This window comes from Pan troglodytes, chromosome 15 (genome assembly GCF_028858775.2).
Source record: "Pan troglodytes isolate AG18354 chromosome 15, NHGRI_mPanTro3-v2.0_pri, whole genome shotgun sequence".
Classification (NCBI taxonomy): Eukaryota; Metazoa; Chordata; class Mammalia; order Primates; family Hominidae; genus Pan; species Pan troglodytes.
This window is the reverse complement of record NC_072413.2, coordinates 57,715,318-57,738,196: the sequence shown is the minus strand read 5'-3', so window position 1 is coordinate 57,738,196 and position 22,879 is coordinate 57,715,318. Positions and strand designations below refer to the sequence as shown.

Here is a 22,879-nt window from a genome sequence, read left to right as displayed (position 1 = left end):
TGGAATAGAACAGAATTAATGAAAGTTCCTCCTATCTTCTTTCCCTATAGATTTTAGCATTAATTCCTTCTCCCCAGAGTTCCTTCAGACTCATTCAACCGTAAAACTCCAAGGGTCTTAAAGATTCACTGCGCCAGGTCCCTGATTTTCAAATTTACTCATTCACGCAACAAACACTTTCTACATACTTTCTTTTGGTTGGGTACTCTATGAGGCACGACTGATGGGGAATTAACGAAAAATAAAAAACAAACAAAAACCAGTCCCTGCCTCCAGGGGGCCAGACGACCAAGGAAGCAGTCCCAATCCAGTGTGCTTGGTGTCCTGAGAAAGGGAAATGTACAGTGCTGACGAGCCCTGGAGTCCAGCAGCTCCCCAGGTGAACTGGGACCACAGGTGACTCTCAGAGGAACAGGGGGAAACAAAGAGGTGAAGGGAAGGGTGCCCTTCCAGTCTGAGGAGCTGCATGGACATGGAGTTGTGAGGGCCCAGTGAATTTCACTTAAGATGTAAATTGAGATTTGGGTAGTAATGACAAATCAGAAAACCAAGGCTCCAGGTGGATTAGATACGACTTGCCCCTGCCTAAAACATGAGGTCAGAACATATCCGAGTTTCCAAGCTTCCTTGTACTCTTTCTGGCAATGCATAGTAAAACTCTTTTATTATTTCCTGCCATAAAGATACTTGATGTTCTGAAGATGTAAGTTAATATAGTCAAGCTGTGTTTTACAGAGCTCCCGGGTTGTCCAGTAGTCAGTCCACAAGAACTTCAGCCAGTCCTCAGGAATAGTGAAATGCCCTAGCAAGTATAGGTCTACTTACACGGCACATGCTTCATGTAAAAATTACAGTTTGCAAAGACTTGACAAAGGGTCCATTAATTTTTAGGGGATTTCCATTTTTAAGTAGCCATGGCCCAATTGGGTTCTGGAGAAGGTTCAAGAGAAAGCAAAGGCAGATCTGGCTCACATGATATTGGAGTTTTATGATGTTGGGTTGCCCACTTGACAGTATGGGGTTAGGACAATGATTGTCTCTGCAGCTGCAATCAAATAAACATTCTAAGCAAGGCATATTCAGGAAAGAGCAAATGGCCCATTACACATTCTCTCCTATGTTCAGCTCCTCTCTCCATATACATCCCACATCAAAATACCAGAGTCATATGACAACAGATAAGAATGAAATTAACAGGAAGAATCAGCTTCTCATTGAAGCCTTTCTCCCTGCCCTTTTTATCCTGCGAGGTTTCTGACCCTCTTCCCATCTTCTTATGACCCCTGGCACCATGTGACACTGTGCCCATGGACAGTAGAGGATATGGACTTTATTACATCTGTTGAGTCTTGGGTCACTCTGCCATTTCCAGTGACAACAGATTGAAAACAAAAATTGAGAACTGCACATAATTCTACATAGAAACTGAGGAAAAAGAAAGCATGTTAAGCAAAAAAGAGTCCAGTTTATCATTGTTTAATAAATAAGGAAATCATCAAATCTGGAGAATAACTGAAGAGAAATTCTAATTTGGGTTAGTTTTAGCCACAGATGCTGATGTTTAAGCAAGGTGTCTAATATATTTATATTTCTCCCAATTCCAATAGATTATTCCATTTTGAAACGTTCTCCAACATACTTACCTATTTTCACTACATAATATACACTGAGGTGGAGAGGCGAGAATTCTTATAGCTGAAATACTGGAAGTCTCTTTTAAGCCAAGATCAGTCATGAAAAAAGTGAAGCAATTTAGGAAAACATAATAAATGCCCTGATGCACCAGACATTGACCAGGAGCACCACGTTGTTTCTGACACAAACACCAAGAGGGATATTATGATGGTCCTGGGTGTTATGTGAGCTATTAGCCTCAAAAAGGACAATAATCAGGAAGTCATCCTTAAAACACCCCAGTTTCCCTCAAGAAGAAATGAGCAATTAAAAGTAAATCAACTTAAATTTGAAAACTACCATTGCTATTTCCTTGTATTGATGGGATCTATGATTCTCCTACCCATTTTTAAAATTCATTCTTTTGTTCAAAAAATATTTAGAGTGACTTCTATACATCAGACATGCACTGGCCACTGAGACATTGTAGTAAATAAGATGGACAAGGTCCCTGCCCTTGCACAGCTTACCTGCTAGTCAGAGGAAACAGGCAATAAAAAACAAACCCATAAATAAACAGTGTAATTTTATAGTGTGAGCACTAGAAAGAGTGATAGAGGGTTGGGTGTGAGGGGTCCAAGGACTGCCCCTCTGAGATGACACATGAACTGAAATCTGAATGAGCAGAAGGAGCCCACAGTTCAGAGAGAAGCTAGGAGGGACCTCAGGTGTGGGGGAATAGCAAATGCACAGGGCCTGAGTCTGTATTATATGAGAACTGAAAGGGGGTTGATGACATAGGGGAGGAAGAGGGAAGTGGGGCAGAGAACACCATTGGACAGATAGGCAGGACCAAGATCATGGGGAAGGAGTTTGGATTTTGTTCCAAATGTAATTGGAAGCCATTGGAGGGTTTTAAGCTGAAAAGTGACATCATTTATTCATTCATCTATTTATTTAACAAATATGTGTTGACCATTTACTCCACGTCAGGCATTGTTCCATTACTGCCAGGACTTACGAGTGAGTGATGCCTCACAAGAAAATCCTGGCTTCATGGAGCTTACAATCTAGTTGAGAAGACATACACACATATAACCAAATATATAATATAATATCAGGTAGTTGTAATGGTTATGAAGAAAAATACAGCAAGGCAAAGTGTAAGAGAGTGGTGGCGGTGGGGGTGAGGAGAGGCTTCTTCGAGGTAACAGCTTGAGCAGAGACTGAATGGAGTGAGGGAGCAAGTCATGTAGCTATCTGAGGAAGTGAGGCCAGGCTGAGGGGCCTCCCAGTGCAAAGGCCCTGAGCTGGGAATGTCTTGTCTGTTCCAGGAGCAGCTGGAAGGCCGGCTTGGCTGGAGTAGGGGGAAGGAAGGGAAGTGTGGCAGGATCAGACTTGGGTTTTCAATTGATCCTTCCGGATGCTGCGTGGAGAATGAGCCAGGAACAAAGGGAGTCCTAATAGCAGCGTCATTCACAGTTGGACACTGGTGTCTGCAACTTACTAAAATAGCCTGTGTTCACCTTTCCTTTTATTCCTCTCAATTATATCATCATAATTATCATCAGCAGCAAACACATCACCCTGGGGTGCCTTTCTTACCTCTCAATTTTCCTATTTTATCTGATGATTTTAGGTGACTCTTTCTAGCTTTGCAGTGTCAGTCTTGATACGTAATAACCAGTATCTTAGAGGGCCTTTGAAATTGTTGAAATTTTAAGCAAAGATATGGAAACTTCTGTTTTGTTCTAAAATTTTCCCTGATTACTCCTAGCATTTTGTTAAAGTTTTAGTTTCCCTTAAGAACATAGGACAGTATCTATAGGAGCTACGAGTCCCTTTTGACTCATGGTAAGGGTGAATTATTTTTAAGGTAGCACCTTCACTTGCTCAAGATGGAACTCCTCAGACCCTTTTCTCCCCCACCCTGCAGCTGTCTGGAATCATCCTTACTCTTGAGTAAATAAAGCAAGACCCTGGGCCTTCTTTTTCTGAATGCACTAGCATAGTAGTTTTCAACTGGAGGTAGAATTGCCAGATAAAACACAAATATTTCTTAGGGCATACCTATACTAAAAAAAATTTCATTGTTTAGCTGAGAGTCAAATGTAACTGAGTGTCCTGTATTTTTATTTCCTAAATCTGCCAACCCTAACTGGAGGTGACTGTTAGAATCACACATGGAGTTACATCCAGACCTACTTCTACTAAGGCAGAATTTCTGAGGGCAGTTTTGAGCTACACACTTGAATAAGAGCCACTGTTGTAAAAATTTGAGCTGGCTCTCACATGAGTGCTATTTATTGCGTACCTCCTGTGTGCCAGGCACTGTGCTGGGTGCAAGGATATGATAATGAACAAACACAACTTGGCTGTACTTTGCTCCCAAGGCACTTTCAGTCTGGGGTCAGGGAGAGTGGGAAAGGGTGAAAGGGCAAAGATTAATTAAATCATCACACAAGCAAATACAAGGCTGCCTAGGGGCTCCCAGTTGTGCAGAATGAGTGGGCACCAGCCTGTCTCCAGAACAACGCAGCATCAGGCCAGCTGGCAGAAGGGTGAGCTGCTCTGCCATGTGGCCTCCCAGGAATATTGTGCAAGCAGGAGTTTCCTCAGTCCTAGCAGTTTGGGTGGTTAGACACAGGCCTCTGCTTGTGAAACTGGAAGGATGTGTGCCTCAGAAAGGGAAGAACCATCCAAGATAAGAATTTTCTTCCCTGTCCCATCAAACAAGCTCATTGTTCCCCTGTTCATTTTATTCACTCAGGCTCACCATTTCTGAGTAGCTTTTGAAACCCCTCTTTTTCTCACTCACCACATGAATCAGACCCCAAGTCAATGATTTCTCTCTTTTCTATTTTTCTCCTCTTTCTATCCTATGGCCACCACAACTCACAGTCTACCTCCAGTTGTCATAATTCAACAATTGCCCTATCCTGTTAATGGGTTATACTCCTTCTACTTCCCTCCCTCCCTTTTTTTTTTTTTTGAGACAGAGTCTCACTCTGTTGCCCAGGCTGGAGTGCAGTGGCATGATCTTGGCTCACTGCAACCTCAGCCTCCTGGGTTCAAGCGATTCCCATGCCTCAGCCTCCTGAGTAGCTGGGATTACATGTGCCCGCCACCATGCCTGGCTAATTTTTGTATTTTTAGCAGAGATGGGGTTTCGCCATGCTGGCCAGACTGGTCTCCCCGAACTCCTGGCCTCAGGTGATCTGCCCGCCTCAGCATCCCAAAGTGCTGGTATTACAGGGATGAGCCACTGCACCTGGCCTTCCCTCCCTTTTAAGCTCATCCTAACCCTTCCAGGATCCACTAATGCCTGCCTAATAAAAGACTGACTTTTTTTTTCTTTTAAGCTCAGGGGTACATGTGCAGGATGTGCAGGTTTTTATATAGGTAAACATGTGCCATGGTGTTTTGCTGCACAGATCATTCCATCACATAGGAGTTAAGCCCAGCACCCATTAGCTCTTCTTTCTGATGCTCTCCTTCCTCCTGCTTCACCATCCGACAGGGCCCAGTGTGTGTTGCTCCCCCTCAATATGTCCATGTGTTCTTATCATTCAGTTCCCACTCATAAGTGAGAACATGTGGTATTTGGTTTTCTGTTTCTGCATTAGTTTGCTAAGGATAATGGCCTCCAGCTCCATCCATGTCCCTGCGAAGAACATGATCCTGTTCCTTTTTATGGATGCATAGTATTCCATGGTGTATGTACCACATTTTCTTTATCCAGTCTATCATTGATGAGCATTTGGGTTGGCTCCATGTCTTTGCTATTGTAAATAGTGCTGCAATAAACATACATGTGCCTGTATCTTTATGATAGGATGATTCCTTTTCCTGTGGGTATATACCCAGTAATGGGATTGCTGGGTCAAATTGTATTTCTGCCTCTAGGTCTTTGAGGAATCGCCACACTGTTTTCCACAATGGTTGAACTAATTTACACTTCCACTAACAGTGTAAAAGCATTCCTTTTTCTCCACAACCTTGCCAGCATTTGTTGTTTTTTGACTTTTTGGTAATAGCCATTCTGATTTTGTAAGATTGTACATCATTATAGTTTTGATTTACATTTATCTAATTATAAGTGCTGTTGAGCTTTTATTCATGTTTGTTGTCTGCATGTATATCTTCTTTTGAGAAGTGTCTGTTCATGTCCTTTGCCCAATTTTTAATGAGGTTGTTTATTTTTTTTCTTGTAAATTGTTTAAGTTCTTTGTAGATGCTGGATATTAGACCTTTGTCAGATGCATAGATTGCAAATATTTTCTCCCATTCTGTTCTGTTCACTCTGATGATAGTTTCTTTTGCTGTGCAGAAGCTTTTAGTTAATTAGATCCCATTTGTCAGTTTGAGCTTTTGTTGCAATTGCTGTTGGTGTCTTTGTAATGAAATCTTTGCCCATGCCTATGTCCTGAATGGTATTGCCTAGATTTTCTTCTAGGGTTTTTATAGTTTTGGGTTTTACATTTAAGTCTTTAATCCATCTTGAGTTGATTTTTGTACATGTGTAAGGAAGGGGTCCAGTTTCCATTTTCTATATATTGCTAGCCAGTTATCCCAGCACCATTTATTACATAGGGAATTCTTTCCCCATTGCTTGTTTTTGTAAGGTTAGTCAAAGATCAGATGGTTGTAGGTATGTGGTCTTATTACTGGTTTCTCTATGCTGGTCCATTGGTCTATGTGTCTGTTCTTGTACCAGTACCATATTGTTTTGGTTACTGTAGCCTTGTAGTGTAGTTTGAAGTCAAGTAGCATAATGCCTCCAGCTTTGTTCTTTGTCTTAGGATTGTCTTGGCTATTCTGGCTCTCTTTTGGTTCCAAATGAATTTTAAAATAGTTTTTTCTAATTCTGTGAGGAATGCCAATGGTAGTTTAATGGGAATAATGTTGAATCTATAAGTTGTTTTGGGGAGTATGGCCATTTTCATATTGATTCTTCATATCCATGAGCATGGAATGTTTTTCCATTTCTTTGTGTCATCTCTGATTTCTTTGGGCAGTTGTTTGTAGTTCCCCTTGAAGAGGTCCTTCACATCCCTTGTTAGCTGTATTCCTAGGTATTTTATTCTTTTTGTGGCAATTGTGAGTGGGAATTCATTCATTATTTGGCTCTCTGCTTGCCTGCTGTTGCTGTATAGGAATGCTAGCAATTTTTGCACATTGATTTTATATCCTGAGACTTTGCTGAAGTTGGTTATCAGCTTAAGAAGCTATTGGACTGAGAAAATGGGATTTTCTAGATATAGGATTATGTCATCTGCAAACAAAGATAGTTAGATTTCCTCGCTTCCTATATGAAAACAATTTATTTCTTTCTCTTGCCTGATTGCCCCGGCCAGAACTTCCAATACTGTGTTGAATAGGAGTGGTGACAGAGGGCATCCTTGTCTTTTGCTGCTTTTTAATAGGAATGCTTCTAGCTTTTGCCTATTTAGTATGATATTGGCAGTGGGTTTGTCATATATGGCTCTTATTATTTTGAGGTATGTTCCTTCAAAACCCAGTTTATTGACAGTTTTTAATATGAAGGAGTGTTGAATTTTATTGAAGACCTTTTCTGCATCTATTGAGATAATCATGTGGTTTTGTCTTTAGATCTGCTTATGTGATTAATCACATTTTGATTTGCATATTATGAACCAAAGTTGTAAACCTACTTGATTGTGGTGGATAAACTTTTTGATGTGCTGCTAGATTCAGTTTGCCAGTATTTTATTGAGGATTATTGCATCAGTGTTCATCAACAATATTGGCCTGAAGTTTTATTTTTTTGTTGTATCTTTTCCAGGTTTTGGTATCAGGATGATGCTGGCCTCGTATAATTAGTTAGGGAGGAGTCCCTCCTTTTCAATTTTTCTGGAATAGTTTCAATAGAAATGGTACCAGCTCTTCTTTATACCTCTGGTAGAATTCAGCTGTAAATGTCCCTGGTCCTGGGCTTTTGTTTGGTTGGTAGGCTATTTATTGTTGTCTCAATTTCAGAACTTGTTATTGGTCTACTTAGGGATTCAGTTTCTTCCTGGTTCAGTCTTTGCAGGGTGTATGTCTCCAGGAATTTATCCATTTCTTCTAGATTTTCTAGTTTATATGCATAGAGGTGTTTATAGTATTCTCTGATCATTGTTTGTATTTCTGTGGGGTCAGTGGTGATATCTCCCTTATCGTTTCTGATTGTGTCTATTTGATTCTTCTCTTTTCTTCTGTATTAGTCTAGCTAATGGTTGATTTAAAAAATTTTTTTTAAAAAAACAGTTCCTAGATTTGTTTATTTTTAAAGGGTTTTTCATGTCTCTGTCTCCTTCAGTTCATCTTTGTTCTTGTCTTCTGCTAGCTTTGGGGTTTGTTTGCTCTTGGTTCTCTAGTTCTTTTAGTTGTGATGTTAGGTTGTTAACTTAAGATCTAACTTTTTAATGTGGGCATTTAATGCTATAAATTTCCCTCTTAACACTGCTTTAGCTACATCCTAGAGATTTTGGTATGTTGTCTCTTTGCTCTCATTAGTTTCAAAGAACTGCTTGATTTCTGCCTTAATTTTATTATTTACCCAAGAGATTCAGGAGCATGCTGTTTAGTTTCCATGTAGTTGTGTGGTTTTGAGTGAATTTCTTAATCTTGGGTTCTAATTTGATTGTGCTGTGATCTGAGAGACTGTTTGTTATTATTTCATGTCTAATATAGTCAGTGGACTGTTAAAGTCTCCCACTGTTATTGTGTGGGAGTCTAAATCTCTTTGAAGGTCTCTAAGAACTTGCTTTATGAATCTGGGTGCCCACGTGTTGTGTGCATATGTATTTAGGATAGTTAGCTCTTCTTGTTGAATTGAATCCTTTACCATTATGTAATGTCCTTCTTTATCTTTTTTGATATTTGTTGGTTTAAAATCTGTTTTGTCAGAAACCAGGAGTGCAACCCCTGCTTTATTCTGTTTTCCATTTGCTTGGTAAATTTTCCTGCATCCCTTTATTTTGAGCCTATATGTGTCTTTGCATGTGAGATGGGTCTCTTGAAGACAGCATACTAATGGGTCTTGGTTCTTTATTCAGCCTGCCACTTTGTGTCTTTCAATTGGGGCATTTAGCCCATTTACATTTAAGGTTAGTATTGTTATGTGTGGGTTTGATTCTGTCATCACGACGCTAGCTGGTCATTTTTCTGACTTGTTTATGTGGTTGCTTCATAGTGTCACTGGTCTGTATACTTCAATGTGCTTTTGTAGTGGCTGGTAATGGTTTTTCCTTTCCATATTCAGTGTTTCCTTCAGGAACTCTGGCAAGGCAGGCCTGGTGATAACTAATTCCCTCAGCATTCGCTTGTCTGAAATGGATCTTATTTCTCCTTCATTTATGAAGCTTAGTTTGGCTGGATATGAAATTCTGGGTTGGAAATTCTTTTCTTTAGAAGTGTTGAATATTGGCCCCCAATCTCTTCTAGCTTATAGGGTTTCTGCTGAGAGGTCCACTGTTAGTCTGATGGACTTCCCTTTATAGGTGTCCTGGCCTTTCTGTGTGGCTGCCCTTAACATTTTTTCTTTCATTTTGACCCTGGAGAATTTGATGATTATGTGTCTTGGGGATGATCTTTTCATTGATTATCTTGCTGGGGTTCTCTGCATTTCTTGAATTTGAGTGTTGGCCTGTCTTACTAGGTTGGGGAAGTTTTCCTGGGTAATATTCTGAAGTATGTTTTCCAACTTGGTTCTATTCTCCCCATCTCTTTCAGGTACCCCAATTAGCTGTAGATTCAGTCTCTTTACATAATTCTATATTTCTCAGAGGTTTTGTTCATTCTTTTTCATTCTTTTGTCTCTATTCTTGTCTGCCTGTCTTATTTCAGAAAGATACTCTTCAAGGTCTGAGATTCTTTTCTCTGCTTGGTCTATTTTGCTATTAATACTCATGATTGCATTGTGAAGTTTTTGTAGTGTGTTTTTCAGCTCTAGCTGGTTGGTTATGTTCCAGTCTAAACTGGCTATTTTGGCTGTCACCTCCTGTATTGTTTTATCATGATTATTTGCCTCTTTGTCAATGGTTACCACATGCTCCTTTAGTTCAGTAAAATTGTTTATTACCCACCTTCTGAAGCCTACTTCTGTCATTTCAGCTGTCCCAGCCTCAGCCCAGTTCTGAGCCCTTGCTGGGAAGGTTTGCAGTCATTTGAAGGAAAAGGGGCACTCTAGCTTTTTGAGTTTTCAGGGTTTTTGCATTGATTCTTTCTCATTTTTGTGGGCTTATCTACCTTCGATCTTTGAGGTTGCTGACTTTTGGATGGGGTTTTTATGGGTTTGTTATTGTTTTTGTTGTTGTTTTTTGTTTGTTCTTCTTTTAACAATTTGTCCACTCTGCTGTAGGGCTGCCGCAGTTTTTTGGGGGTCCACTCCAGACCCTAGTTGCCTTGGTTTTTCCCATACCTGGAGGCATCAGCAGTGAAAGTTGGGAAACAGTAAAAGATGGCAGCCTGCCTCTTCCTCTGGAAGCTCCATCCCAGGGGAGTGCTGACCTGTTGCCAGCCCAAATGTGCCTGTAGGTGGTGGCTGGAGACCCTGGTTGGGAGGTCTCACCCAGTCAGGAGGAAGGGGATCAAGGACACACTTAAAGAAGCAGTCTGGCTGCTTTTTGGTAGGGCAGCTGTGCTGTGTTGGAGATCCCTTCAGCCCCCAATTGGTTTGGGCTTTCCAAGCCCCACAGGCTAGACCAGCTGATTAGCCTGAATGGCCAAAGTGGCAGCCTGTCCTGTCCCTCAGGCATTTCACCCAGGGAGAACATGAGCAGGGGTGGCCAGAGGCCCCAGCTGGGAGGCACCCCCCCCTGCAAGGAGGAGTGGATTGGGGTCCCAGTTAAAGAAGCAGTCTGGCTATGCCTCAACAAAATAGCTGTGTCGTGGTGAGGAACCGCCTCTGCTCCTGTCAGCTTGGACTCTCCAAATTCCCCAGGCTAGAATGCCAGCCCAGGAGGGAGCCCTCCCCTCCTCTGAGCACTCCATCCCAGGGAGTGATCAGAGCTCTGTCCCTAATATGTGCCGGCAGATGTGGCTGGAGGGGCCAGCTGGGAGGCCTCGCCTAGTGCAGAGGAATGGATGGGAGCCCTGCTTAAAGAAGCAGTCTGGCCGGGCATGGTGGCTCATGCCTGTAATCCCAGCATTTGGGAGGCCAAAGTGGGTGGATCACTTGAGGTCAGGACTTCCAAGACCAGCATGGCCAACATGGTGAAACACTGTATGTACTAAAAATACAAAAATTAGCCAGGCGTGGTAAGGGCACCCCTGTAATCCCAGCTACTCTGGAGTCTGAAGCAGGAGAATTGCTTGAACCCGGGAGGCGGAGGTTACAGTGAGCAGGGATCGCACCACTACACTCCAGCCTGGGTGGCAAAGCGAGACTCTGTCTCAAAAGAAAGAAAGAAAGAAAGAAAGAAAGAAAGAAAGAAAGAAAAAAAAAAAAAGCAGTCTGACCACAATCTGGCAAAGCCCCTGTGTTGTGCTACTGGGGGGACCCTTCCTTCAGTGGACCATTTGGACTCTTCAAAGCCCGCATGCTGGAGTGGCTGAGTTGACCAAACAGCAGAGATGGTGACCCCCACTCCTGCCGGGGCTCCAATGCAGTCTCAGGCAGGCTCTACCCTGTTGCTGGTGGCTGGCTGAAATCCCGAGCCAGTGGGCCTTATCTTGTGAGGTGCCGTAGAAGTGGGGCCCACAAAACGACACTGCTCAGCTCCTTGGATTCTGCCCTTTTCCTAGGGGTATGTGCAGACCTCCCACCTTGCCTAAGTTGCAGGCATATTTGTTGGGGGATCCTGGGGCTGGAGTACGTAAAGCTTCTGGGTCTCTGTGCATGCCTGAGCAGCTGCTCTGCTAAGACTCCACATAGCTCTTTGTGTCAGATCCAAGGCCCTGGTGGCCCTCATGAGGGGATCTCCTGATCCGAGAGTTGCAAAGATCCATGGAAGAAGCGTGGTTTTCCAGGATCACACAGTCACTCACTGCTTCCCTTGGCTGGGAGGCAGGGGGGTTCCCTTGGCTTTGTGTCGCTTCTGGGTGGACTGTCACCCTGCCCTGCTTTTCTTTATTCTCTGTGTGTTGTTTCCCCAATCAATCCCAGTGGGAGAACCTGGATATTTTAATTGAAGGTACTGTATTCATTTGCCCCTTTCGTTCCTCTCCATGAGTGCCAGGGACTGAAGCTGATTCTATTTGGCCATCTTGGCCCCTCCATATACCTATTTCTTCAGGATTGACTTTTAAACTAGTTTTCAGGGCCTTCCATGATCAGGGGCCTGCTTCCATTTTCAGTTACATTAACCCTGCATCGTTCCCAATAATACTCCAGTTAAATGTTTGACTTTGTCCTTCTTTGAGCAGACCCCTTCCTTTTTCACCTCCATATCTTTGCTTTTGGAGTTCACTCTTGAACAATGCGTGCCTTTCAAGGTTCTATTTGTGTTCCAAGATCAATTCAAGTGCAGCTTCCTCAATGACCTCCTCTAAGTTCCTCTAGAACATTGTACAACACAATTGCACCTAGCCCATTCTGTTTCGTTTTCTTTTTATTCTCTAGGAGCGGCAGGGAATACTGTGAGTCATAAGCACAGTAATGGTAATTGGGACCTAGTGATGGTGGAAATGGGTAAAATCACCTTGAGATGGAGTGGAGTAAGAAGAGAGCCTAGGGAAGAACTCTGGGGGAGACCAACATTTCATGTCTGGGAAGAGATGAGATCAGGAGAGCTAGGAGGAAAATCTGAAGAAAGTAGAGTTGCAGACACCAAAGGAGGAGTGGACAGTGTGTCAAATACTGTTGAGAAGACAAATAAGATGAGAACTCAAAAGTGACTGGGAAGTTGCCAGTGAACTGAGGCAAGCAGTAAGGGTACAATCCAGAGTGAAATGATGTGTTCACTAGAATTCAGATAAATCCCAAAATCTTGGTGGCTTAACATAATGAAAGCATTACTTTTCACTTGTAATACAATCCAAGTTTAGATTCAAGGCCAAGCTTCCTTCTGTTTTTTTTTAAACAGCTTTATTGAGATATAATCCATATACTATACAATTCATTTAAATGTACCTTTCCATGGTTTTTAGTATATTCACAGAGTTGTGATCCATCACTGCAATAAATTTTAGAGCATCTTATTACCCCAAAAAGAAACCCTGCACCCCCTTTTCTCACCCTCCAAATCTCCCCACTCCCCGTAACTACTAATCTTCTTTCTTTCTCTATAAATTTACTTATTCTGGACATTTCATATGAATGGACTCACATAATATGTGGTCCTTTGTGACTGACTTATTTCACTGTTTTTAATATTTAGCCATGTTGTAACACATATCAGTACTTCACTCCTTTTTATGTCTAAATAATATTCCATTGTATGGATATATTACATTTTTATTTATCCATTTATCAGTTGAGGGATATTAGATTGTTTCTACCTTTTCTGGCTATTATGAATAATGCTGTTATGAACATTCATGTACAAGTTTTTTGTGTGGACATATACTTTCATTTCTCTTGGGTAGATACCTAGGAGTGGAATTACTGGATCATATGATGACCCTATGTTTAAATATTTAAGGAGCTGTCAGACTTTTGTCCAAAGCAGTTACAACATTTTTCGTTCCCACCAGCAGTGCATAAAGGTTCCAATTTCTCTAAATCTTTGCCAGAACTTGTTTTTATCTGGCTTTTTGATTATAGCCATCCTAGTATGGTTATGAAGTAGTATCTCACAGTAGTTTTGATTCGCATTTCTCTGGTGAATAATGATGTTGGGCATATTTTCATGTGCATTTTGGCCATTTGTAAATTGCCTTTGGAGAACTGTCTATTGAAGTTCTTTGCCCATTTTTAATTGGCTTGCCTTTTATTATTGAGTCATAATAGTTTGTCATATATTCTAGATATGAGTCCCTTATCAGATATATGACTTGCAAATATTTCTCCTGTTCTTTCACTTTCTTTATGGTATTCTCTGAAGCACAAAAGCCCAGTTTATTAATTTTTCTTTTGTTGCTTCTGTTTTTGGTGTCATATCTCTGAAACGATTTCTAATCCAAGGTCATGAAGATTTACTTCTATGTTTTCTTCTAGAGTTTTATGATTTTAGCTCTTATATTTAGGCTATTGACCCATTTGAAGGAAATTTTAAAATACAACATGAGGTAGGGGTTTAATTTCATTCTTTTGCTTGTGGTTATCCAGTTCACTTTTCCTCTCCTTCTCATGCTCCAAAATATAACTTGCCACATCTCAGACTGCATCCCCCTTTTAAAAAGATGTAGCATGATATAGTGTAAAACACATGAAATAGACATGCATTCAAATTCAGGTCAAATAATTTCTAACCATGTAGTTATATCATCTAGGGTCCTAGCAGGAAAAAAGTGACACACTCAAAGGTTGTGACTGAAGAGAGTTTAAAGAAGGGGCTATTTACAGAAGTGTAAAGATGGCCAAGAAAACCGACAAATGATGCCAAAGCCTTAACATTAGGGAGCTGTTACTACCCCTAGACCTAAAGACCAAGAGGAAGGAACAGCGTTCTTGAAGCCTGCTAAGAGCTGGAACTTCAGAAGCAGCAGAGGGTATAAATATCTCAACATCTCCTTCATCCCAGCCCTTGGGCTTCCTATTGGCTAAAAACAACCAGAAACCAAAGGGAAAGGAATCCTGGGTATGCTTTCTATGTAGGTCAGCCTCTCAGAGCACAGGAGAGGGCAGAGAAAGAAAGGAATGGATCCAAGCGGGCAGAGAGAAAACCACTACAGTGACCTTGGACAAGTAGCTTAATCTATTGTCCCTAGACCCTAAGTTCCATATGTAAAGTGCCTGACACCCAGCAGAGGATGCTGCTGCTACTAGCAGTGCTCTGGAGGTACAGAACATTTCTTAATTTACACCACTCCTTATCTTATTTCTCTGTGCTCTAGTCAACCACTCAGAAGTAAGCTGGTGAAACTTTCACACTTTTCCGCTGTCTGAAATCATATCAAACAACTATGTGTACAACTTATTAAGGAACTAACTCCTGTAAAAATAGAGTTGAGGATCATAAAATAAATTTTAAAAAACATGAATCATATGAGAGATAATGAAGTAGTTGTTGTTTTAAGTTACTAAAAAAGGGGGGGAACCCATAGATCATATCCTTCCTCTGCTTAAAGCCCTCCAAAGTCTTCTAATCTCACTCAGAATAAAAGCCCCATGAGATCCTACATGATCTGCCCCAACTCCTTGGGTCACTGATCTCTTATTTCCCAACTTATTCACTTTGCCCAGACATAATGGCCTGCCTGTGATACCTGGGAATCAGTGCAGCTCCCATCTCTGAGCCTTTGCATTATCTGTTTCCTCTGCATGACATGCTTTTCCTCTGGATATCTTCATGAGTCACTCTCTCACCTGCTTCAAGTGTTAAATGTAGGTTACTTTCTCAATGAGGCCTACACGGACTCCCCTATTTAAAATTGCAAACTCATCTCCACCCTGACCCAGAACTTGTGTTTCCTTACCCTACTCTACTTTTTTCCATAACACTTAACATCTTCTAACATACTATATACTTTACTTATTTACTATATATATTGTTTGTATACTGTGTTCCCTCCACTAGAGTATAAGCAGAGACTTTGTTATCTGTTTCATTCACTAATATATCCCAAGTGTGTAGAAAAGGGCCTAACACATATTAGGTTCTCAATAAATAACAGATGAATGAATATGGATAAAGAATAAAATCAATTCTGATTCATAAATAATTAGGAAAATCTAAAATGTTTTATCCATTTGGGGTTCTCCCACAGTCCTAAAGCCACAGATCCCTCAAAGCTTTGGATAAATGCAACTAGTTATTGCTAACAAAAGGACCAGATCCCACTAAGATATTCTAAAATAAAGCCCTTCTGTATGGCAAGGGAAAACGAAACTCTTGAACACTGTTGTCATGGTGATCCCAGGTCGTCTCATCTATGGGAGGGAAAGCTCAGCAAGATTGCCAGTGTAGCCTTTAGGCCATCTGGATAAACATCAGGCAGAAGGCAGGCATTCATCCAGGGACCAGGAGTGACTCTCAGGTTTTGTTCTTCTCGAGAGGAAGTGAAGAGAGGAGAAGAAAGGGAAAGAATACAGTGGGCTGCCACTATGGAAAGCCTTGCAGGATAGTCCATTATGGTAATCTGCACAGCCTGCTTGGTGGAATTGGCAGAAGTGATCTCTTACATTGCTCCACTTAGTTGCAAAAAAAAAAAAAGATGCTGGTTCTTATTGGAAATATAAAGCTCAGAAGTCAAGTTGTGTCCAAGGCTCAAAACTACCTGCTTTGTCTTGCTAAAGGAGAGGATATAAACAGCAATGGACGAGGAATAATGGGTGATTTTCAGATTTGTTGATATTGGTGGGCCCAATTAGAGTGCTGTATACATCAGATTATCTGATAGAATCTGTGAAATTGAAAAAGTTCCCTGAGAGAATGAATCAGAAATTAAAACGATGACTTGTAGAATCTTCTCTGCATTGAAACAGGAACACCAACTGAGATTCTGTTGCTAAGATATTGCTGGGTCATTTTTTAAAATAGCTAGCTGAAGATAGAGAGGTCTGTAAAACACTAATTAATTGGGCCATAACAGTAATTAGCCTTTTAGTTCAGGTGGTCTGTCTTTCCAGCATAGCCCTGGAAACAGATTATTTTTGTGCTAATGAGATATGTGTTTCTCAAGCAACGACAAAACATCTCGCCTAATGGAATTTTGTTTTATCCCTCCTCTCTCTGTCCATCTGTCTGTCCGCGTGTGTGCCTCCGTGGCTCTCCTTCGCTCTGTGGGACGACAGAACCATCTGCTGCAGAATCCCAGGGGAAAGGCAGCATCTCCGAGGATGAGCTGATCACCGCCATCAAAGAAGCAAAGGGATTATCGTATGAAACCGCCGAGAGCCCACGGCCGGTGGGCCAGCTGGCCGACAGGCCCGAGGTCAAGGCCAGGTCCGGACCGCCAACCATCCCCAGCCCCCTGGACCACGAGGCCAGCAGCGCGGAGTCGGGGGACTCAGAGATCGAGCTGGTGTCTGAGGACCCCATGGCCGCGGAGGACGCGCTGCCCTCAGGCTATGTGAGCTTTGGCCACGTGGGCGGCCCGCCGCCCTCGCCCGCCTCGCCATCCATCCAGTACAGCATCCTGAGGGAGGAGCGCGAGGCCGAGCTGGACAGCGAGCTCATCATCGAGTCGTGCGACGCCTCCTCGGCCTCGGAGGAGAGCCCCAAGCGGGAGCAGGACTCACCCCCGATGAAGCCCGGCGCCCTGGACGCCATCCGGGAGGAGACTGGCGTCCGGGCCGAGGAGCGTGCGCCAAGCCGGCGGGGCCTGGCCGAGCCGGCTTCCTTCCTCGACTACCCCTCAACTGAGCCCCAGCCTGGCCCCGAGCTGCCCCCTGGAGACGGAGCCCTGGAGCCTGAGACGCCCACGTTGCCACGGAAGCCTGAGGAAGACGCGAGTTCCATCCAAAGTCCTGCGGCCACAAAGGGCCCTGGGCCTCTAGGTCCTGGCGCCCCGCCCCCACTGCTGTTTCTCAATAAGCAAAAAGGTAAAGGATCCCACTGCAGCAGGGATGCTTGGTTAGTGTCCTCCCTCTGGGTGCTCTGAGCATTCAGCAGGGGCGGTTCTGGCTTAGCCCTGGAGTCATCCCCATGCTGATCAAACAGTTGACCAGAGAACGGTTCCAAGGGGGATGGGAGGAGATGAGAGAATTCAGATCTGCAGCGGGGACAGAAGTCGGTGACAGAACCACGTGCTCAGGGCAACTCAGGACTGGCTGAACCCAGCCTCCCTAATAATGACCGGTTTTGTGTTCACTCCAGGATCTCCTAAATGGAGTGCATGCGCCTGTCTTTCCATTCCAGGGCTGGGTTTCCTCCCCCAGGAAAGCGATGCTTTTCTTGTTATTGTCCAGGCTCTGGTCCAGTTCCCCTGCTCAGTCTCTGTAGGTGCTGGAACCCACCACTAGCATGTTCTATTTTGCCAGCCAGGCCTGTTTCTTAAGTATGCAAAATGGAGCTCAGCTCCATCCTTTCTCTTACCCAAGGGCAAGGGATTTGGGCCTTGGTAAGGTTTTTGTGTCCCAGTGAGTCAGGCAAGACAGAGACCACAGTTGGGTCCAGAGTTTTCTCTTGTCCCTAAGCAAGACTGAAGGTGATTCATTCATTTTTAAAGTCTCTTATTACTTAGAATGAATTTAATGTGGTCATTATGTTCTCCCTATGAAAAATTTTGAGGTGAGTCTTCAAATGCAAGAAAAATGGAAGTCATTTGTTTTCCAGACATTATACGTGTACAAGAGATTCTTCCCCAAAAATCGTTCACCGCACCTGATTGCAGTTGTCTTATGGAATTCAAGAAAGGAATTAGAGTCACATGACTAAGTGAGGTCCTGCTCATTCTATTTTTGTTAATGGGTGAAGTTAGAGAACTTCTACCCAGTTCCTGGGGAGAGAACACTCAGGTAGGACTTTAAAACAAACCCTAACAACTGTATTCAAGGTCCCCTCCCACCCATCTCTTCTACTTTTCATTCCTTTAGAAGTGCTTTCTTTGCCTTTTCCTTTTGGAGATAAGTGATTTCAAGGGTGCACCCTCTTTCCTGTGTCTATGCTAACTTCAATGATGTTAGCGGCAGTTAAAGTGCTTCATATAAAAATAGAGGACAAAATCTTTCTCGTTATTTTAAATTGGAAGCTAGCTGCTAAATTCTTTAAAATTAACACATTGGAATAGAATAGAGGAATCTAGAGGACTGAAATAAAAAGATACATAGTTGCTGTGGCTCAGACATGTGGCATGGTGTGGGGGCTGATATAATTGACTCTTGACTTCCCAAATAGCTCTTCTTAAAGAGCTGAAAGCATATTTAGTGTGTGTGATAGGGAAGATACTTGAAGACAAATTTAACGGTGGGAATGTGTTTGTTGGGTCAATCTTAAAACCATTTTGGGTTTTTTTGCTACTATCCTGACATAGTAAGAAAAGACGCTGCAGCTTGCAGGGAACCACAGGAAAAAGTATTAACATGAACAACCTTCAGCCCCTTGGGGCCCCAAAACAGTCAAGCTTGAGTCATGCTGAGCATGTGTTCATGTCACTGTACTGTAACAGGCGTGTGTCTCCATTTTATCCCCTAACTAATGTTCCTGAGATAGTCACCATGTGCACAGTGCTGTTCAAATATGTTTATTCTCAAAAGTAGATAAATCTGAGGGCTAAAGAGAAAAGGGAACTTTGCAGGCCTATTGAGAGACAAGGACAACAGCTGGGACTGACTGACCAGACACCTGATGAAGAGCTGAGGAGATGGAAAACTGCAGCTGTGAATGCAAAGGCTTCAGAGTATCTTTTATGGCCAATTTTGTGTCATTTGAATCTCTGTACAAGTTGCCCCATATGGCTTGGACCCTGTGCTGCCAAGTTTAGAAGGTAGAGAGGAGGGTGTGGCAGTCTTTTCAAAAGATGAAGGCGTGCCAAGGTGAATAATCTCCACTCTCTTCTGCACGGAGGGGTCCTTTGAAATCTAGTCTCCCACTGAAACTCACTGCTCCACTGCACTATCTATGAAGAGTCTAAAAGGCCATTCTGAGGCAGCCAAGAACTGGAGGTCCTGAGCAGGTGATTCAGCAATGCCAGCAGGCAATTTGAGCTCTGAGGTTCTTTTTGGTCTCACTTGCTCTGTCTCAGCAGGTGAGAAAGGATCAGCACTGCCCAGCCTTCCCCAGGCTGTTTTTTTTTTTTTTTTCGTCTGAGACAGAGTTTCGCTTTTGTTGCCCAGGCTGGAGTGCAATGGCGTGATCTTGGCTCACTGAACCTGACCTTAGGCGATCCGCCCGCCTTGCCCTCCCAAAGTGTTGGGATTACAGGCGTGAGCCACCGCGCCCAGCCCCAGGCTGTTCTTAATCATTGTTTGTGGACGGCAGGTTTGTGCTCATGCCAAGCTTAACTCCTGGCAGCAGTGAGCTCCGGTCAGCTTCTGTGGTTTCCTGCTCTTGTCCACTGAAGCTTCTGGCAGTATGCATGCATTTAAGTTTATGCATTCACAAGTATCCAGGGGATGAGCCATCCTGCTGATGCTGGACAGAATTTCAGAAGAGCCTAGAAATATTTGGAATAATATTTAGGATAAGGTTTGACAGATATTTGATGGCATCATTGCATGTACCATGGAGGAGCACCAGGGTAACTGGTGCACGTGCTCTAACAAGGCCTACTTTCAGAGCTTTCTCACCTTTCAGAGACCTCTGCAGTTATTGCACTGGAGACAAAACACAGTTCTTTCTTCATGCTTCAGTTTTCCTCCTTGTACACCCCTGAGCTCTTGCCGCCCTGTATTTCTGCTCCCCTACACCTTCTGGATGACCTGTTATAAACATTAGATTCTAAAGCAGGTAGATATGTTTTCCTTTCTACAAGATTAGCCGTAACTGTTAGGAATGTCCAAGTAAAAAGCCAATTTAAAAATTTTTATAAAAGCACTAATACCCATTGTGATTAATCAGGATAGTTATGCGATATTTACCAAACCTATGTGATTGTAGAATACTTTTTATTAGAGTGTGCCGTTGGGTTCATATTCCAGGGGGACACCTGTTGGGAAATCATGGTATCTTTGCCCTTGAGCTTGTTTCCTGCATTCTGATTACTTATCATGCAACTCAAAAGTGTGCGGCTTGGACCAGCCATGTTGCTATTATGTGGGAGGTTGTTAGAAACGGGGAATCTCAGGCTCCTTCCAAGACCTACTGAATCAGGATCCCCTGTGCATAAGTGCATATGTGATTCTTATACACTTTAAAGCTTGGGAAGCAGTTTTATTTTTTTTAATTTATTTATATTTATTTATTTATTTATTTTGAGACGGAGTCTCGCTCTGTCGCCCAGGCTGGAGTGCAGTGGCGCATCTCTGCTCACTGCAAGCTCCGCCTCCCAGGTTCACGCCATTCTACTGCCTCAGCCTCCCAAGTAGCTGGGACTACAGGCGCCCACCACCACACCCGACTAATTTTTTGTATTTTTTTTTTTTTTTAGTAGAGATGGGGTTTCACCATGTTAGCCAGGATGGTCTCAATCTCCTGACCTCATGATCCACCTGCCTTGGCCTCCCAAAGTGCTGGGATTACAGGCGTGAGCCACCGCACTCGGCCAGGGTAGCAGGGTTTTAGACGATGGCAGTATGCTTTCATATTCCTACCTGAAACCGACTGTCTTCTTGCCAAACAAATGGCCTCTTTTCAATCTCATCTTTCTTGTCCTCTCTGGTAATCTAATATCATACTGCTGATCCGTCCTTAAAACGTTAATAATAAAGTAATGTATATTTGTTGTAATAAATTCAAACTGTAGAAAATGGCACAGAATTCAAAGTTAAAGAGTCTGGGCATGGTGGCCCACACCTGTAGCCCCAGCACTTTGGGAGGCCAAGGCCGGTGAATCACTTGAGCCCAGGAGTTCAAGACCAGACTAGGCAACATGATGAAACTCCATCTCTACAAAAAATACAAAAATTAGTTGGGTGTGGTGGTGCATGCCTGTAGTCCCGGCTACTCAGGTGGCTGATGTGGGAAGATCACTTGAGCCCAGGAGGTCGGGCCTGCAGTGAGCTTTGATCACACCACTGCACTCCAGCCTGTGCAACAAAGAAAGACACCCTGTCTCAAAAAAAAAAAAAAAAAAAAAAAGTTAAAAGTTCCCTACTCAACCCTCCCATCCCTAATTCTCACACGTCACTGCAGGCCTTTGTATTGTTTGTTTTTTTATTGTTGTTCTTGTTCTTTGAGAATTTCTTCAAGTATTCAGGAATATATAGTTTTTCACTGAAAAAGTAACATTATATTGAACATACTGCTTTGTAACTTATTTCATTTAACAATAAAATTAGGGACAATATCAGCTCACATGGAAATCCTTCACTCCTTCTCAGAACTTTTTCCTCCCTTATCGTACTGATGTTTTTCTTTCTTGGTTCTCCTCTTACTCTCTGACCTCTTTTCCAGTCTCTTTTGCTACCTCCCTTCCAGTTCCTCTGTGTTGTCCCTGAGTTCTATCCTTGTCTTTCTTCCTCCCGCATATCCTTGCTGTCAAGGCTGCTGTCACCCATGCAGGTTTTCAGGCACTGCCTTATGTGTGACACTTCTCAAATCTCTTGCTTTGAAGAAATCCTCTTTTCTAAACTCCAAGCCAATTTCCCTCACTGTGTATTGGACATCCCATAGACCTCCCAAATTCCGTATGTCCATGTTAATTTGTCAAAATTTGCTCTTTTCCTTCCTCTGTTCCCTTCCTGAGCAAATGAAGTGATGTTATTGAGTGTGAACACTCAACCTCCAGGACTCTAACCCTCTTACAGTTCTAAGTTCTCATACTTTTTGAATACTGTTAGGAATTTATCCCATAGAAATGCTATAGCAGGTGGGCAAAAATATATAAATTATACACGTGTAAATAGAGTTAGAAAGATACATATGAATATCTTTCTTATCGCATTTTTCATAGTAATGAAAAAGTTGGAAAAAACACCAACAGGGAGTTGAGTAAAATGAATTTTCATTCATCCATCCATTGGAGAGCAACAAAATCATTTAAAAGAACTAAGTCTGGATCCAAGTAAAGACTCATTAGCCTGAGACAAAGTTAAAGGTACTCGGTGCTGACCTGACTGTAAATACTTCAGTAGAAGTCTTACAGTAGTGTTTGGTTATAAAATTATCACCCAGGTGATCCAGAGTATTCTTACTATTTGAAAAATTAATATCAAAATAAAAATACAAAAATGTAAAAATTCTCTTTTTGGAAACCTAAAGTACACAACCAGTGACCCAGGTTGAGAAATATTTCTTTAAGCTAGCAAGGACTTAAGTGTTGCTTGGGGACCAGGTACCTCAGAACCTTTTGGAGTGCTTGTTCAGAATTCAGATTCTCACTCTACCCCTACCTCGAAACTACAGAATGAGAATTGGCTGGGGCATACATCTGCACTTTTAATAATCACACTGAAGCTTGAGAATTTCTATTGTAAACAGATAAGCTAAGCAGCCCAGACCTTCTAAGAAAACATGTTGGTGAGCATGACTTAGACATATCATGCTTTTAAATTAAAGATGCTGAGGGGGACTCAGCTGTTTCTGTCTCTTTCTGTTAGAGAGGTGCCTGTCCGTGCCCTGGGAGGCAGGCCTCTGCAGCCTGCTCACCCATGGCCTCCTCTGTGTATAGCAGCTAC

At 42.6% G+C, this 22,879-nt stretch overlaps 1 protein-coding gene across 1 annotated transcript in view; it reads left to right on the top strand.

The window, feature by feature from the left end:
- RTN1 (reticulon 1) overlaps positions 1-22,879 on the top strand; it is a 274,771-nt gene that overhangs the window by 126,567 nt on the left and 125,325 nt on the right. The window contains 1 exon segment of the mRNA NM_001034121.1: positions 16,457-17,206. Within this exon segment, the coding sequence (NP_001029293.1) occupies positions 16,457-17,206 (750 nt within the window).